The following is a 19,273-nucleotide window of genomic DNA, read 5'->3' as shown; positions in this document are numbered from 1 at the left end:
GTATCTGTTCATTCCTTGCTGCTGCTGAGTACTGTTCCACGGTGTAGAGACACCGTGATTTTTTTTACCAGCCCTCAAGTTGATGAACTCCTAGGTTGTTTTCAGTATTTCGCTATTATGAGTAAGGCTGATGTGAAAGACTTACACAAGTCTTTTGTGGACACGGCTTTTCATTTCTCTTGAGAGTCACTTAGGAGTGGGACTGTAGGGTCATAGGATAAGTATATGCTTAACATTCCCAAGAGGAATTTCACATTCCCTGTGAAAGTTACAGTTGTTCACCATCATTTGGTACTATCAGTCTATTTAATTTTAGCCATGCTAGTGGGTGTGAAGTGATATCTTATGACTTTAGGTTGTATTTTCCTGATGACTCATCATGGTGAGCACATTTTCATATGCTTATTGAATCTACTTTTAGAAAGTGTCAAGTTTTTTTTCTCATTTTTCAGAACCTAGGTTATCTTTTGATTATAGATTTGTTAGAGTTCTTAATACATGCTGGATATAAGTCATTTATCAGATAATATATGGGAAAGAGCCCAAACAAAATTTTTAGTCCATTTCCTTGCCTACAAACTTAAGGGAAGTAAGAATAAGACAAGCATGAAAGAAAGAGTCTTTTTCTTTACATTTCTTTTTCTTAACATTTTAGCTTTTGCTTTGTTTTCATGAAACTGAGTCAATGAAGAAGCTGTTTGTTGCAGGAAGACCCTAGAGAGGTCCCGAGCCATGAGTCTGTGGAGCGGAAAGGCAAGTGCCAAGAGTCCTGATCAGAGCAGAGCAATGATGAGGTGCTTTAGCTGTGAGAATAAAGCTCAGAGGTCTGGTATCTTGAGAATCTGAATCCAAACCAAATGTGAAATATACCCAGGATTCTATATCTGGTGTTTCTATATTCCTTCCTTCCCCTTCTCTACCTACACTACCCAACCCCATTAAGCTGAGGGGCCCATGTCTGAAATGAAGCCTGAAGAATGAGAATTTCAAGAAGCTACTCAATGCAACAGCCTGACTTCCAAGCTTTGCTCCTTGGGTCTACACATTCTTTACTATCTCTGTGGCTGACCTTTCCCAACCTCCAAGAACTGAAGCCCAGAGCCTTGAAATAGTCTGATTTATGTATTTCAAATGATGGCTAGAGTTTAATTATTTTCTTTCCTGAGTATTTTCTGTTTCCTCAAGGAATATTCTGTTATTGGCTTCCCCCTCTTGACCTTCTTTCTAGGGCACAAGGCTGGCACAGAGCAGGGGTTCATTTTTTAAGGGAAAAAAATTTGTTTTCAAACCTGAAGTTCACTTTACTGCTAATGAACAAACATAGCATTCTAGCCCCATCTCATGCTGTCCTGTTATGTGAACTAGGCATGTGGCTTACTCTCTGGTGTGAGAAGTTGCTCTGCCCTCTCCAGCCACCTTCTCTGGTCCGGCAGCCCTGAAACATCCTTGCTCCTCCTCCCAGTCTGCTCAAGTCCTCACCACCCTTCAAAGTCAACTCTGGCATAGAGTTTCATGACAACCCCCAAAACCTGATGTTGTTCTCTGGCTTATCTCATTACACGGGACAAGGGTTAATTTGCTAGTACAGAAACAAAACCACGAAAAGAAAAACCTGTCCGGTGGACTAATCCAGTGATCTAACTCCATTTGGAAAGGAAACCTGGAAGAATTTGTTCTGGGCAGAAACTAAGGCCTGAACCAAATGAGTGAAAGATGGAACATAAGGTACCCACAGGACATTCAGCTTTCAATCAACCTATTTTTCTTTCTCCTTCCACTCAATTAGCTCCATCTCAGCTCCTGGCTCACTCAGTTCCTCTCTTGGCTCTGATGGCCACTCTCTGCCTCGTTCTTCTGAATTAATTGAAGTGTTAGGATATGATGACCTCTTTGAGAGATACATTGGCAGTGTTTTCTATTCTAACAATTATCTACTCCAGAGTCACAGCCATAAGGGAAATCAGAGAAAAGAGCTAAACAGGCATTTAGATAGGATAAGAGGCAGTGGGAAATGGGAAGGCACTTCAAAAAGAAGCCCAAAGCTTTCCTGCCAGATGAGATTCACTGAATCCAGTATTCTGCAGCCCAAAATTGACTCCAGGGACTTGGTTTAGCAGTGGCCTTGGGCTCTGTTCTCAGAAAGCCCTCTTCTTTGGCTCCTCTCATTTTCTGGGTCCTTCCCAGTAGTTATGGTAGAGGATACTTTCTCCCCTCACCCCCAAGTGTCTTAAAGAAGATATTTGACCCTGAACTGTGTATTCATTATGGGATAGACAGTATTTTACCACAACCTTCCCAGGTGGCACTAGTGGTAAAGAACCCACCTGCCAATGCAGGAGATGCCCGAGACAAGGGTTTGATTCCTGGGTGGGAAAGATCCCTTGGAGGAGGGCATGGCAACCCACTCCAGTATTCTTGCCTGGAGAATGAATCCCCATGGACAGAGGAGCCTGGCAGGCTACAGTCCATAGGATCGCAAAGAGTTGGACATGACTGAAGCAACTGAAGAATCCCAGGGACAGGGGAGCCTGGTGGGCTGCCGTCTATGGGGTCGCACAGAGTCAGACACGACTGAATTGACTTAGCAGCAGCGGCAGCAGCAGAAGCGACTGAGCACGCAGTGTTAAGCATTTGATTCTCTTTTCTTTCATCCTCATAGCAGCTCCTCACAGCAACAACATGAGAAAACCAAGGCACAGAGAAGTCGCATCATTTGCCTCAGGGCCTCGGAGCTGGTGGAGGCGGGACTGAGCACTCAACTCCGAGGCCAAGAGCTCTTAACCACGGTGTCATATCCATAGAGCTGGTATAAGAACCATCTTCAGGGTGTACTTTTTAAATTTTTATCACTTCAGAGAAGTGCCTGTTTAACCTTTCCTCTGTTTTCTTCTCTAAAAAAACCTTCACAAACTCATTGTAACTCCATTTTCTTCACTTCACATGAACTTTTAAAATTAATCATGTGCTTTGAACACATCAATAAATTGTATGTTTGTGGCTTTATATAATGCCAGGAATAACTTACCCTTTCAAAAAACACACAACCTTCCCCTAGTAAGATATTTGTGTTAAAAAGTTTGGTAAATTTTAAAAATTGATTCTGAGAACTTATATACTTAAAAATATAGTTTATATATTTAAAGTATACTGAGTACTTATACTCAATATAAAGGTCATATTAATCTAACTGGAATTCTTTGGTCCCTCAGAAGCCTTTGGGGCTTCCCTGTGGCTCAGACAGTAATGAATCTGCAATGCAGGGGACCTGGGTTTGATCCCGGGGTTGGGAAGATTCTCTGGAGAAGGGCATGGCAACCCACTCCAGTATTCTAGCCTGGTGGGCTACAGTCTATGAGGTTGCAAAGAGTTGGACAGGACTGAGCAACTAACACTTTCACTTTTATTTTCAGGAGCCTTTGCCATGAACAGGATAAACATCTGCAATCTGGCATTGGGGTGTGAACACTGGGACAAAAGTTGTAGCAAAGAGAAGTGTAATCTGCCCTCTGCATAGGCACATTCTCTTTATGGCAAGAGCAAACGCCTGTCTCTCTCACAGCAGTTACATGAACACTCAGGGATCACCTAACGGATCAGATCAGATCAGTCGCTCAGTCGTGTCCAACTCTTTGCGACCCATGAATCACAGCACGCCAGGCCTCCCTGTCTATCACCAACTCCTGGAGTTCACTCAGACTCACGTCCATTGAGTCAGTGATGCCATCCAGCCATCTCATCCTCTGTCGTCCCCTTCTCCTCTTGCCCCCAATTCCTCCCAGCATCAGAGTCTTTTCCAATGAGTCAACTCTTCACATGAGGTGGCCAAAGTACTGGAGTTTCAGCTTTAGCATCATTCCTTCCAAAGAAATCCCAGGGCTGATCTCCTTCAGAATGGACTGGTTGGATCTCCTTGCAGTCCAAGGGACTCTCAAGAGTCTTCTCCAACACCACAGTTCAAAAGCATCAATTCTTTGGTGCTCAGCCTTCTTCACAGTCCAACTCTCACATCCATACTTGACCACAGGAAAAACCATAGTCTTGACTAGACAGACCTTTGTTGGCAAAGTAATGTCTCTGCTTTTCAATATGCTATCTAGGTTGGTCATAACTTTCTTTCCAAGGAGTAAGCGTCTTTTAATTTCATGGCTGCAGTCACCATCTGTAGTGATTTTGGAGCCCAAAAAATAAAGTCTGACACTGTTTCCACTGTTTCCCCATCTATTTCCCATGAAGTGATGGACCGGATGCCACGATCTTCGTTTTCTGAATGTTGAGCTTTAAGCCAACTTTTTCACTCTCCACTTTCATCAAGAGGTTTTTTAGTTGCTCTTCACTTTCTGCCATAAGGGTGGTGTCATCTGCATTTCTGAGGTTATTGATATTTCTCCCGGCAATCTTGATTCCAGCTTGTGTTTCTTCCAGTCCAGCATTTCTCATGATGTACTCTGCATATAAGTTAAATAAGCAGGGTGACAATATACAGCCTTGACGAACTACTTTTCCTATTTGGAACCAGTCTGTTGTTCCATGTCCAGTTCTAACTGTTGCTTCCTGACCTGCATACAGATTTCTCAAGAGGCAGATCAGGTGGTCTGGTATGCCCATCTCTTTCAGAATTTTCCACAGTTGATTGTGATCCATACAGTCAAAGGCTTTGGCATAGTCAATAAAGCAGAAACAGATGCTTTTCTGGAACTCTCTTGCTTTTTCCATGATCCAGCGGATGTTGGCAATTTGATCTCTGGTTCCTCTGCCTTTTCTAAAACCAGCTTGAACATCAGGAAGTTCACGGTTCACATAGTGCTGAAGCCTGGCTGGGAGAATTTTGAGCATTACTTTACTAGCATGTGAGATGAGTGCAATTGTGTGGTAGTTTGAGCATTCTTTGGCATTGCCTTTCTTTGGGATTGAAATGAAAACTGACCTTTTCTAGTCCTGTGGCCACTGCTGAGTTTTCCAAATTTGCTGGCATATTGAGTGCAGCACTTTCACAGCATCATCTTTCAGGATTTGGAATAGCTCAACTGGAATTCCATCACCTCCACTAGCTTTGTTCGTAGTGATGCTTTCTAAGGCCCACTTGACTTCACATTCCAGGATGTCTGGCTCTAGGTCAGTGATCACACCATCATGATTATCTGGGTCGTGAAGCTCTTTTTTGTACAGTTCTTCTGTGTATTCTTGCCATCTCTTCTTAATATCTTCTGCTTCTGTTGGGTCCATACCATTTCTGTCCTTTATCGAGCCCATCTTTGCATGAAATGTTCCTTTGGTATCTCTTGATTTTCTTGAAGAAATCCCTAGTCTTTCCCATTCTGTTGTTTTCCTCTATTTCTTTGCACTGAACACTGAAGAAGGCTTTCTTATCTGTTCTTGCTATTCTTTGGAACTCTGCATTCAGATGTTTATATCTTTCCTTTTCTCTTTTGCTTTTTGCTTCTCTTCTTTTCACAGCTATTTGTAAGGCCTCCCCAGACAGCCATTTTGCTTTTTTGCATTTCTTTTCTATGGGGATGGTCTTGATCCCTGTCTCCTGTACAATGTCACGAACCTCATTCCATAGTTCATCAGGCACTCCATCTATCAGATCTAGGCCCTTAAATCTATTTCTCACTTCTACTGTATAATCATAAGGGATTTGGTTTAGGTCATACCTGAATGGTCTAGTGGTTTTCCTTACTTTCTTCAATTTAAGTCTGAATTTGGCAATAAGGAGTTCATGGTCTGAGCCACAGTCAGCTCCTGGTCTTGTTTTTGCTGACTGTATAGAGCTTCTCCATCTTTGGCTGCAAAGAATATAATCAATCTGATTTCGGTGTTGACCATCTGGTGATGTCCATGTATAGAGTCTTCTTTTGTGTTGTTGGAAGAGGGTGTTTGTTATGACCAGTGCATTTTCTTGGCAAAACTCTATTAGTCTTTGCCCTGCTTCATTCCGTATTCCAAGGCCAAATTTTCCTGTTACTCCAGGTGTTTCTTGACTTCCTACTTTTGCATTCCAGTCCCCTATAATGAAAAGGACATCTTTTTTGGGTGTTAGTTCTAAAAGGTCTTGTAGGTCTTTATAGAACCGTTCAACTTCAGCTTCTTTGGCATTACTGGTTGGGGCATAGACTTGGATTACTGTGATATTGAATGGTTTGCCTTGGAAACGAACAGAGATCATTCTGTCGTTTTTGAGATTGCATCCAAGTACTGCATTTCGGACTCTTTTGTTGACCATGATGGCCACTCCATTTCTTCTGAGGGATTCCTGCCCGCAGTAGTAGATATAATGGTCATCTGAGTTAAATTCACCCATTCCAGTCCATTTCAGTTCGCTGATTCCTAGAATGTCACCTAACAGAACTGGGTAATAAATTCAGAGAGAATAAGATGGGATGTTTGCTTAAAATGTGGATGCAAATGCATATGCATATGTGTGTGTGTATATATATATATATCAAATTTGTATATATTATTTAGGTAGTTTATTAATAATAACAGTGTTAACTACAATGTATTACAGTGTTAAGTGCTAGGTACTTGAGTTCTACGTGTTAACTCATTAAATCCTTAATAACTCTATGGACTGGGAATTATTATTCTCATACCTATTTCTCAGATGAGGAAACCAAGGGAGTAACTTGCATAAAATCATACAATTAGTGAAGCTGGTGAGACAGGTTTCAAACCCAGGCCCTGTAACTCATACTGCATACTCAATGACTATACTACACTGCCATTCAGCAGAGAGTGACTGTGTGTGTGCGTGCATGTGTGTGTGTATATCTACACTACACGTTATGCACATTAAGGTCCAATCCCATTCCAACTAATAATGAGGAGGAAGGGTGTAAGGCATTTCACTATGGTAAGATGCTCTGAAATACATGAGCATGCTCTGTCAATAATGCTCTGTCAATGCAAATGAACATCTTTCTGTTCTATGATGTCATTATTTATATTAAAATGAGAAAAAGTGAACGTGAAGTCGCTCAGTCATGTCCAACTCTTTGTGACCCTGTGGGCTGTAGCCCACCAGGCTCCTCTGTCCATGGGATTCTCCAGGCAAGAATACTGGAGTGGGTTGCCATTTCCTTCTCCAGGGGATCTTCCTGACCCAGGGATTGAACCCGGGTCTCCTGCATTGCAGGCAGACGCTTCACCCTCTGAGCCACCAGGGAACTGAAAGCTAAATATTCTTCACTGACCTACAAGTGCTGGCTGGTAGGAGAAGAGCTATTGTAGCTAAATAGAATTTCATTGCTTTGGGAAGGGCTATTTCATCTACAATGGGTATGTATATTTACATGTTCTTTGGACTGAAAGAAGATCCAGTCAGTCAATCCTAAAGGAAATCACCCCTGAATATTCACTGGAAGGGCTGATGCTGAAGCTCCAATACGTAGACCACCTGATATGAAGACCCGACTCACTGGAAAAGACCCTGATACTGGGAAAGATGAAGCGAAAGGAGAAGGGGGCCTCAGAGGATGAGGTGGTTAGATAGCATCACTGACTCAATGGATATGAATCTGAGCAAAGTCTGGGAGATAGTGAAGGACAGGGGAGCCTGCTGTGCTGCAGTCCATGGGATCGCAGAGTCAGACATGACTTAGCGACTGAACAACAACATATTTATGTGTATTACCACTGTGAAACTAAACTAAATTACCATAGCCATTTGTTCTTCCTGTAGTCTAGTATTAGGCTCTTTTCTGTTAATCAATTAAAATGATAAGATTAGTGAATTCTAATACAGATTATTTTAAAGATATATCATGGAATTTCACTCTGTTTTAGAAATACATACAATCTGTCCAGAGTTAAAATACTGATGTATGTAGCTATAAGGAAACCTTTGAGGATACTGAAAGAAGCAGTATGGAAAAGCAGGACTTAGCAATAAAGAAATCCATGCAGTTATTTTTTTTATTTTTGTGATAAAAAGTAAGAACATATCATAACAGTCTAACTGATGAGTTCCAATGTTTGGTTACCTAATTTCTATTCCAACTGGATAATTTAGATACTGGAACACAGTTTTTACAACCAAGTTCATGTTCTTTTTTTCATCATCATCATAACTAAAATTGAGATCTTTTAAAATCATGACTGATACTGAGGGGATCTTGAGTCTTTATTTTGCCCATATCTTTGCCTCTTAATCAGTTTGAGACTCATAGAAATCTATTGTTTTCAAAAAATCTCCTGTCTGTTGAAGAGCTCCCATGATATATATTGTTCACCCATTCTAGAACTTATCAATGCTTGAGTTTCAGAACGGATTTTCTTCCGCAAAGGCTAAACACCCCATGCTGGAGTTTACATTATTTCCTTCTACTGAGTTACTTGCATCTTTACCAGAAAGGAGAAGTGGGCAGCATTTGAACCTTCATAATGTCACCTGACTTCAGGTCCACAGCCCCTCACCCACCCCATTACAGAATGATCTGAAAGCTTCCATTAGGGATCTTTGATAATTTAACAAAACAGGTGACATTCTAGAATACTAAAGCTATGTAAGTAATTTTTTTTTTTTAATGGAAGATGTGAGGGGAAACCGCCAATGATTCTGAAATCAATTTGACAAAAGTCTAGAAGAAACGATCAAATAAGTATTTTGTGAGAATTTTGGTTTACTTTATTGCACTTATTCTGTATTTCCTTTGCAAAAGATCTGGATCCATTTAGAAAAGGATATAGGGATCCCAAGGGAGCCTACAAAGATTGATCCCAAACAAATCTTATTTTTTTTCTTGATATAGTTACTATGTTGGTGGGTTTGAGGCACATTATAACCAGGAGAACAGCAAGGCTTTGCAGAGTCTAACACTATCTATGGAGGAAAGGGCTGTGAAATCGGACTAGAAGATGATGTGGCCCTTTAAGGAATGACTGTGCGGGCTGATGGCTCTGTGTCACTGAAGGAAAACGTCCAGTAAAGCACCACAGAGCCCTGCCTGACCTGGCCAATATTTCAAATTGTTGAAACACTGATACAATAATAAATTAAATATATTTTGATAGGCTGAAGAACTGTGCCAGAAAAAGGAGAATAAAATTTGAGAGGAAAAATACATAAAACACTTTCATTTAAATTTTTTACAAAGTCAGTGTACTGGAAACATGTACCCAGAAAAAACAGCCAGGGGCTTTTGGGGGAGCAGAAGCGTCAACAGGACAGGTGATAAGTCATAGAAACGTCTCTTGGGCTGAGTGTGTAGAACACCAGCGTCTTGGACACACAGCTGCCCCAGGGTTGGTGGGGCCGGGGGTATAAGCCACCGTGGATAACTAGAGTCCAGCCACCAGGGGGCAATGAGGCAACAATGTGGGCCCAGAAAGTGGGGAGAACACTGGGGTTATATCCCACAGAGAAGGGCTAACAGTGAAGAGAAGTAGTTATTGAAGTTTTAGAGGGGACTGCAGAAATAACTTTCACAATCTCAACACTTTCTGGATAAAGGAAAAGAGGCCTATGACGAACATTTTCAAATATGTTAAAGCTTCCAAAAAGCGGGAGCAGATTTGTTTTGTTTCTCCAGAGAGCAGAAGCAGGAGAAAAGGGCAGAAGGAGATCTTGGTTCAACACAATAATGAGATCCTGAGTTCCCTCCTCTCCTGAACTCTGCTTCTGGGCTCTGGAGATATTCTGGTAGAGGCTGGATGGCATTCTTCAGAGATGCCAAACCCTGGCCATCAATTTTTACCTGTCCTCCAGGTGTCATCTTACAGGGAAACCTTCCACGGGCAGCCTGAAAAGCTAAGCGGTCTTGCCTCAGTGTTCTCATCGATCTGTAAGCCTGTCTGTGTCATAAATTATCACTATGGGATGGTTCTGTTTCTGCGGTTCTTCCCATCTAGCTCCCTGATAGCAGGGACAGTTTCATCTTCTGTGCCCAAAATAATTTTTGAGGCATAGTAGGTGCTCACTAAATGCTTACCAAGTTGAATTTGTTAGGTAAAAGACTGACTGAACAATCTCACTCAAGTACAAAACATAAGAGGCCTCTGCATACAACCAATCACAGAGTTGATGCTACCAGTGAATAACAATCAGCTTTCTCTCCTCTAGGAAGAATTTTCCTCCTTGAAGGCCATTTTCCTCTAGCCTCAGCCTGGCCCCAGCCTATCCCAATATGAACCCCATGGATTTAGAGCTGCTATTCCGTTCCTTACTCTGATTAATTGTGCAGATTAATTTTCAGGTACATTGAAAAAAACTCTGATTGTAATTACAGAGTCAGAAATTTAAAAGAAAGATTATAGGTGTGGCCCATTTTTCATAAAGTCCTTGTTTGGGTTTATCTTTCTCGGTGTCATTCCTAGCACTCTCCAGTATGCATATGCTCATCGCAGGGGGCACCCAAGATTGCCCATTGATAACAAATAGAAAAATTCTAAGTATATAAATAAGCATATGTATGTACATATATATTATACACACACATATTTGATCAAACTACTAAAAAAAAAAAAAGATACAACAGTTCCCTGGACTTTCATAGTATACTGACCCCAGACTCTCACTTGTACCACATGGTAGATGGTGTGTTGGGAGGGCTCCTCAGGGGACACAGGAAGTACCTCAATACTTCAGACGACGGACTTTCTGGCTCATCTGTTCAGCTGCTTTTAGCACATTTCAAATTATTGCTCTTTTCATGTGCCCAGTTAAAGGGACTTATCTAGTTTTAACTAAACTACCCTTCACAAAAGACATGTGGCTTAACAAGGTTCCTCAAAGAAACTACAGTTTGAAGATAATACTGACCGTGAAAGCTCAAGAGAACTCAGAACTCTTTGGCAGCCATGTGACGGGGTAAAGAAACAATGACAATCTAATCCGATCTGTCAAGAAGCAGAACCAAAAAATAATTGAAAATTATCAAGAATACTATTTGAAATACAGAACTGCAGCTTCTGATGAAAAAGTCAAGCTTCCTTCGCCCTAAGGGCACAGTGAATATTGAGATTATTAGTGACAGAATACATACATAATTTATAAGCTAACACAGATGAATATGTAGAGAGCTGAAAGTTCAAAAACAGTTTATTGAGTATATATAATCAAAGGAGTTTTGAGACCACTGACCTGTTCCTGTTTCTAAAAATATTTTCTTTCCAATCATTCTAATTAATTGTATAAAAGGTGAAATGCATGGAAGCATCAAAAAGAAGAAGAAATTTTCCATATTCTTACCATCACAAGATAAAGATTATTTGCATTTGGTGAAGTGTCTTTTCTAACTGTTTCTTATAATGTGTCTTTCACAGAAGGAGGCTGAACTTACAGGGAAAAAACTTTATAGAATATCTGTGAGTCATTGCTTCTGGTCTCCAGGGATGTGAAGAAGGCATATAAGGAATGCAGTCTTGGTTTTTTAACTTTTGCCTAATACGTTTGGGATAAGTGTCACTCTTAGCCGGGGACCCTTAACACCACCCCAGGTACTTTGGGAGCCATATAATTACGTAAAAGGAGACTAGTGCAGCAACTCATGTCTTATCTTAGTTTTAAAACTATTAGCCCATGCCAACCATCAGTGACATGGTTAAGGAGTCTTAACTTAGACTCCCCAAATGTGGGGGGCAGGCCTGCACTGGTCTTCAGTAATCCCTAGGAATTCTGAGTATGCCCATCAAATGCCTTCCTTTAGGGAAGGAAACCATAGCTGTGGGTCCTGCAGTGACAGGCTCTGCCCTGGCTTATATCAGCTCCACACAGCTCTCATTACAGAAACCACCCTCAGTTTCACACTCTGAATCTTCTCTAGAAGCTTGCCTTTTACCCCCACAGTGAAACACTAGCTGGCATTTGAAATAATCTCATCACCCTCAAATATAACTCTGACAATCTGACTTAAAGCAGAAATTTTCCATAGGTTTGGCAGGATTTTCATTCCTATCTGAGATGAAAAGCAACATTTCCCCAAGTTTGGGGCCACACCTGCAATGGGGAACCAGACCTCTGCTAAAACCTGGGTGCAGAACCAAATTCTTATTCCCCTCATTTGACCTATTCACTATTTTCATCTACCTCATTTTATTAGACCCTTTACTGCTTCCTTACTTCAGCTTCGCTGCATACCAAGCTGTCCAAGTTGTCAGGGTGGGAGGGGAAACTTATACAACACAAAGGCTGAGAAATGCAAATCCTACAATTTAAATATCAAGCTCTTCTACTGCAACATTTAAATAGGATCAAATTTTAAGCTATTTGATCTATAGCCAACTTTATTTATTTATTTTTTTTTAAAGCATATTTTTTTTCTGTAGGCTTTGGGCTGGAAATGGATTGTCCCAGAATCACTGCAGGCAAACACATCCTAATGGTGCCCGCAGCTGATGTCAATGGGTTACAGTCCAAGTGGTGAAGTGAAGCTAACCGGCCAATTGTGGAACTAAACCAGCAACCAGGCCTCAAAACCACAGCCATCTCACCAAGTAAAGCTTAAACACCCAAACCCTAGGTTATTTCCTTCCCCTTAAGCATTTTTTGATGTGGACTTGGAATGATAGGAAAGTAAATAAAGAGCACAACAGCCAAATTCCCACACCTGCTAACGTAATTCCCTCATGGATGTATTCACTCTGTGGGTGAAATGAAGTCAAGGAAAGATGGTGGGAGTGTCCGTGGCCAAAACTACTGCAACCAAACATCACCTCTGTTCATTTCTCACTCTCAATTATCACTCTTTCATCACCTTTGTCACCACACGTTCATGCCTTTCCACATACCAGTATCTCTAATTTTCCACTGGCATTTTCATTGTTCTTTCAATATATGTTTAAATACCATTTGCAACCTGAAATCACTATGAGTACCAGTTCAAAATAGATTATAAATAAAAAGTATAAATAAATTCACTTGAAGTTATGGAATGAGTTGGAAGGATAATCAAGACCTAGATTTAAAGACTTATCTCTTCCTTTATTTCAGAAATTGTCCAGAGAGCACCTTTTAGAACATGACATCTTTAAGTAAAAACTTGCAGTGGCTTCTAGGAAGCTCGGATAGAGGTGAAGGAGAGAAAGGTCAAAAGAGAGTCAGAGATAGGAAGGATTGCTCTAGGGATTGAAGAAGAGGGCTACTACTACTAAGTCGCTTCAGTCGTGTCCGACTCTGTGCGACCCCATAGACGGCAGCCCACCAGGCTCCCCCGTCCCTGGGATTCTCCAGGCAAGAACACTGGAGTGGGTTGCCATTTCCTTCTCCAATGCATGAAAGTGAAAAGTGAAAGTGAAGTCGCTCAGTCGTGTCTGACTCTTAGCGACCCCATGGACTGCAGCCTACCAGGATCCTTTGTCCATGGGATTTTCCAGGCAAGAGTACTGGAGTAGGTTGCCATTGCCTTCTCTGAAGAAGAGGGCATCTGTTGTCAAAACAGCTTTCTGGCCTATAAGGGGTTGAAAATGACATTGAGACTGGAATACTGGAGCATTCAACATTTGAAGGGTTTCCCTGATGGCTCAGATGGTAAAGAATCTACCTGAATGTGGGAGACACAAGTTCAATCTCTGTGTCTGGAAGATTTCCTAGAGGAGGGAATGCCAACCCACTCTAGTATTCATACGTGAAGAATTCCTTGGACAGAGGAGCCTGGTGAGCTACAGTCCATGGGGTCACAAAGAGTCGGACACAACTGTGTGACTAACACTTTAACACTTACATTCAAAAAAATAATAATTTTCCTTCCCAAACCAGTTCCACAGAAGTTTCTGTAGATATTGTTGGGAAGATCAATCCCAGACCCCCAGAAGCCTCAACTTGGAGGAGATGGCGGGAATGCAAAGTAAAGTTTTAATGAATGGTAGACAGAGAGTTGGTTTTCCTTCACAACACACCAGCCAGGAGCAAAGAGAAGACATAGTTTTTAACCATTTGCCACCCATAGGTGTTGAATGTTTTTCGCGGCTCAGAAACCCTACTGACCTGGCTTTAGTCACTGGCTTAAAGCAGAAAATAATAAAAGGTTGGTATTGTGTGGGGCAGACATTATTAGTAGGCATCAAAAGAGGACATAATTATACCAGAACACCAGATTCTGACCTTCCCAGGATGAGCTGAGGCGCTGATGAGATGAACCAGCAAATGACCTTTGCACACGCTTAGTTTCTTCACAAGCAGAAAGCAAACGAAGGACTGTGCCTTCCTTCCTCGGACTTCCTGGCTGCTGTGTGAGTCCATCCAACCCCTCATCTATAGTCACCTAATCTTAATACCTTCCTACTCAAGAAGCTGTAGAATTTAGCAAGTCTACCTCAGTGGCCAAATGACCAACTCCGTGGTCTTCCAGGAACCAAAGTGCCAAGCAAGAGTCCAGTGAAACCAACAAACCCTTCCCAGTGGACTAATCCCAGAGACTGAGGAGAGGGCCTCTGCTTGGCAGTGGGGTGAAAGGGACTGGAAGGAATCTAACATGATGATCATGAATTTGCTGATCTCTAAAAATGTATTGTGATACATAGTCCCATACAGTCCCCTTAGTCTAGCTTTGGGGCAGTACCCTTGGCCGGGAAGCAGCCTGCCCTCCACCTGCCCATACCTCCTCCCCACATCTACCTCAATGGTGTACTGCTCAAAGATGCGCAGCTGCAGGAAGATGTCCAGCTTGATCTTGCGTTCGTGGAACAGCTCCTCCATTTGCACCTGGGCGTCATCCAGCTGCTGCAGCACCGACTCTATGTGGCTGATGGAACTACTATGGGGCGTCTTGTTGTTGGACACAGCTGAGTCCCTGTGGCACAGTGGGAGAGAGAAAGGAGGGGGCTTGCCATATTAAAAGTGACAGTGGAGAGGGAGTCTTCCTTGTCTCAGCAACGGGGATGGGAATCAATAGAGTCACTCAAGCAATAGGTGTTTATCAGACTCCTATTGTGAGCCTGGCACAGTCTGCCTAATAGGTGAACAAAGATACATGTACCCTCTTTGGGGTTCACAGCACTGTAACTCCGAGATTAGCTGCTGTCCTATTCCTCAGACAGAACTGTGACAGGAATCAAATGAATAGCACATGCAAAGGGGCTCTATAAACATCAATGAAATGGAATGGTTCCAAACATATATGTAGTCTAATATACACATATTTCAATATACACACACAAATACACATATCATGATACATAAAGGTAGACAAATTAAAAGTATATGGAAAAAATCCTTCCTAGTTTTAACTCAAAGGATCATGGTTAAAGTAAAATGAGATCATGGTTGCAAAAACTATTCATCCCCTTTATAATTCTATGCCAAAGTTATGGCTGGTATTATTTAATAGGCTTCAAGCTGTACTTAGGAAAGCTTGAAGCCTGGCTCAAATTCCTGATCTGACATACATGGGCTGGTGACCTTGGGAAATCTCCTCCCTGAGGCTCAGTTGCCTCCTGTAAAGTGGACTTAATAATCCTCACCCTGCTCATGGCATGGTTTGCTGTTAAATAAGATGGCATGTATGACCGTACTCTGAGACCAGGAATGTGCTGTATGAATGACTGTTAATTCTGAAAGATGTGTCAGGTTCTTACTGGGCACAGGTCCAGTTGGGGAAAGTAGAATCTAGGGCACAAGAGCCTGAGCAACGAACAAAGGCTTCAAAGATGATAAGCCCTGATTTGAGTGTTAGAAGAAAAGAATGAACCAAGTAGATGGGAAGGGTGGGCTTTCTGAGCAGAGAAGGTCCATACAAAGGCAGTAAGGGGAGATGACACATCACAGAGGGAATAAAGAGATAAACATTGATTGAGATAAACATTGATCTGCTGAGACAAGCAAGGTGGTAACACCTCCAAAGAGATCGTTACAATAGAAAAACTGGAATTCACTAAGTTAGATTCTATAGGGCCTTGAGTGAGTAAGCTAGAGCCCCTAGCCTTGAAAGAAACAGGCACATTCATTATCTCATGACATCTTGGTTTCTGATACAATCTAAGAAGTCAGAGGGGAAAGTCCTTAGTTTTGAATGCTCTCATCAGCAGCTTTTCTGAAGATCAGGTCCTTTTGGCCCATGTCTGACTCAGAAGCAATGGTATCTGAGCTCACACTGTTACTGGAGGGAGCACAAGGCCAAGAGCCTGCCCTTCTGTCATCTAGAGGACTTACAGTCCCTCTCTTCTCACCTTGGCCTATTTGGGCATGAAAGCCCACCATGCACAGCTTCCCCAACTATGAAAAGAACTCAAGAGGAGTACCGAACACTATACATTGTGCATTTGCTGAGAACAGCACTATTGAGAGGATGTGACTACTATTTCTGATGGCTCCCCTCAGTCTTTCTCTATCACTCAGCTTCCAGAAGGAAAAGGATGATTTCTGGCCCCTTTGTATAGCACCTCTGTCACTGTCATATACACTAGAATCAAAGACATAATGTAAAAGCACCTTAGGTGCTTCAGTGTGAAGAGTCATCAGGCCTAGAGAAGATGTGTGTGCTGGTGTGTGTGAGGCATCTTGCCAGTGTCTACTAGGAATTGTTTACTTTTTTCTTTGACTGGTCTTGATATCAAGGAAGGGAGCCTAGATGAGTGTCAGACTAGTGGAGGAAGGAACAGTCACCAGTGGTTCTTGTCACATGTCTGTGGTCCTCTCTGAAATCCATAGAACTTAAACTTGTAGGACAGGCATCAGCCATATCATTGTCTCCACCAACACTTAGTAGCCGTCAGCCTTCAGGCATGGTGCAAGGTGGGCAGGGCATCTGCCACAGACTCAGTCCCACAGACAGGCCAGCCAAGCTTGTGGAAAGCGTTTGGAAAGAAAACACAAAAGCCATGACATAATTCTAGAGTTGACAGGCTCCTAGAGTGAACTCCTTAAATCACACAGATGAAACAGCTGAGGCCCAGAGAGGTTAAGTCACTGCTCATTATTTGGAATTTTCCTCAGAAGCAAATAACAGTGGAGTTTCCTGGGCAGGCAGACAAAACTGTCATGTATTATACATCCATGAAGATGAACCAGGGGAAGAAAGGAAAGAGGCTGTCTTGTTAGTATGCAATAGGAGGACTCAGAACATGGCCTGTGAATGTTTGGAAAAGAAATGATCAATCCAACAGAAAAACATGCCAGGGCTATCTTTAGGTAAGTTCTTATTGTTTATTTAATTGGACAACTGGTTTGAGGGTGGGGGGTGGGAGGAAGCCCTCTCCTACTGAAGTAATTCCCTCTGGCCTCAGGATTGTCCTGGGTCTTGCTGATGAGATTATTACTATCTGGAACTGGCAGAGGTCCCAGCACTCAGTGATCTGGGGATAGGAACAAGTCCCCGCAGGCAGGCATCATTAGTGCCATCAAATCCTATTTACATATCACCTGGGCACATGGCCGGTTGCTGAGGGCTTGCTCAAGGCCTTATGACACTTCATCTGAGGAGCTGATGCCCTTGACAGGGACAGGAAACTAGATACTGATACAAATGGAAAGGAGGCAACGGGGTGGATTATTAGAAATGAATATAAGGTGTCAGACAGGATTTTCTAAGATTTATTCTTAGCTATATTTGTTTAGGGCAATAGAGAAGGAGTTTTATTTTCTGGGTACCAAGGAATGGTAGAAAGGTCATATGTGCGTAAGCAGAGAGCAGAGTAGGACACATTACACACTCTCTACGTTCACATGAGGCCAAAGGCAATCATTTGGGTCACATATTACTGACTGGAGCACTGGAATTCAGAATAGCCCAAGACCAGATGCCAAATAACACTATGTTCCATAATGGCTATTTCTTCACATGATCAAACATGCCATCATTCTTAATGAAGATGCTGTTTGTTTTCTATTGAATATTGCTAAATTTTTATTGTATTTATATTACTTATTGATCACTGAATAACATCTTCAATGATATACATAATTCTTTGAAACATAAGAGCTTTTCCACTGACTACTTCATTCTAAATTCAAGTTGGGTATGGTACAGGCATTCTTATAGCTGACAGATGGAGAAACTGAAGCTCACACAAGACCACAAAGCTGGCTGCAGCTGAGCCAAGACCAGGACATGATGACTTATCTCGTGTCTAGTCCAAGGCATTTCCCACTGGAAAGCACCGCCCATGCTGACCTGGCCTCGCTGGGCTCCCCCAGGGAGGGAGGCGCTGACCTGAGTTGCTGGATAAGGTCTTCGCCCTCCTTGATGACATTAAGTGTGGCATCCAGAGTGGCGGTCTGCTGCTGCTGGAACTGCTTGATCAGTTCCTGGACCGCATCCACAGAGTCTGCACAGACATCCTCCAGCATCTCCTTCTGAAGGTCTTCCATCCATGTCCATAGCTGTAGGGGATAGAGAAAGCAGAGTCTACTCAGGTCACATGGGAGTGGAGGGCTGGGGTGAAGGGCAAGAGTGTGGAACTCAGGTCATCCAACCTACTCTCAACTACTCAGTCAATATCAGACTGTCCTTCTCATCAGCACCCTACGGGTCAGTTTACATCTCTGTATTTATATTCACTATCCATCTCTGCTAAGTTTACTCCATTAGTACAGGCATTCCCTAAGGACAGGAATTACCCTCTGCTTTATTTTCTAGTGATTCTGGAAAACTGGTCTTAGAGCAGGAAGCTCAGTCATTTTTGAGAGAGTGGGAAGAACAGGAAACTGATGGACAAATTCTATTTCATCTTTCATAAAGGAGGACTCTGCACAGTTCCTGCAGATAGCTAGAGGCTGATTCCCAGAAATGTATCATGATTTTATAAATACGTAAGAAAGAATGGGATGTTCACTAAGAACTAAGTGAAGATTAATTAAGAAAATATGTGTTAGGCTAAACTATTTTTTTCTTCTCAGGACTGATTTGTTGGTTAGAAAGTTAACTACTAAAGAGGTATAGCTTATCTTAATTTCAATATAAGACATTTCCCTCGTGATATTCAAGGTGATGAAATGCAGTCAGGATGATATTGCTGGTCAGACAACTTTAAAAGAGCTAGTTCAGTTCAGTTCAGTCACTCAGTCATGTCTGACTCTTTGCGACCCCATGAATCACAGCATGCCAGGCCTCCCTGTCCATCACCAACTCCCAGAGTTCAACCAGACTCACGTCCATTGAGTCAGTGATGCCATCCAGCCATCTCATCCTCTGTCGTCCCCTTCTCCTCCTGCCCCCAATCCCTCCCAGCATCAGAGTCTTTTCCAATGAGTCAACTCTTCACATGAGGTAGCCAAAGTACTGGAGTTTCAGCTTTAGCATCATTCCTTCCAAAGAAATCCCAGGGCTGATCTCCTTCAGAATGGACTGGTTGGATCTCCTTGCAGTCCAAGGGATTCTCAAGAGTCTTCTCCAACACCACA

At 42.3% G+C, this 19,273-nt stretch overlaps 1 protein-coding gene across 20 annotated transcripts in view; it reads right to left on the bottom strand.

Moving 5' to 3' along the window:
• The window catches only part of KALRN (kalirin RhoGEF kinase), a 689,867-nt gene that overhangs the window by 298,984 nt on the left and 371,610 nt on the right, over nt 1-19,273 (bottom strand). For 16 of the 20 annotated variants that reach the window (XM_061408919.1, XM_061409480.1, XM_061409007.1 and 13 more), the window contains exons 12-13: nt 18,045-18,253; nt 14,552-14,726 (exon numbers count right to left, since the gene is read on the bottom strand). In XM_061408919.1, coding sequence (XP_061264903.1) covers nt 14,552-14,726; nt 18,045-18,253 — 384 coding nt within the window. The remainder of the gene's footprint in view (nt 1-14,551; nt 14,727-18,044; nt 18,254-19,273) is intronic. The other 4 variants (XM_061409301.1, XM_061409391.1, XM_061410367.1 and 1 more) reach the window with 1 other exon arrangement.

The sequence above is a fragment of the Bos javanicus genome, chromosome 1 (genome assembly GCF_032452875.1).
Source record: "Bos javanicus breed banteng chromosome 1, ARS-OSU_banteng_1.0, whole genome shotgun sequence".
NCBI classification, from domain to species: Eukaryota; Metazoa; Chordata; class Mammalia; order Artiodactyla; family Bovidae; genus Bos; species Bos javanicus.
Note: the sequence above shows the minus strand (reverse complement) of the source record. Positions and strands in the feature narration are given on the sequence as shown.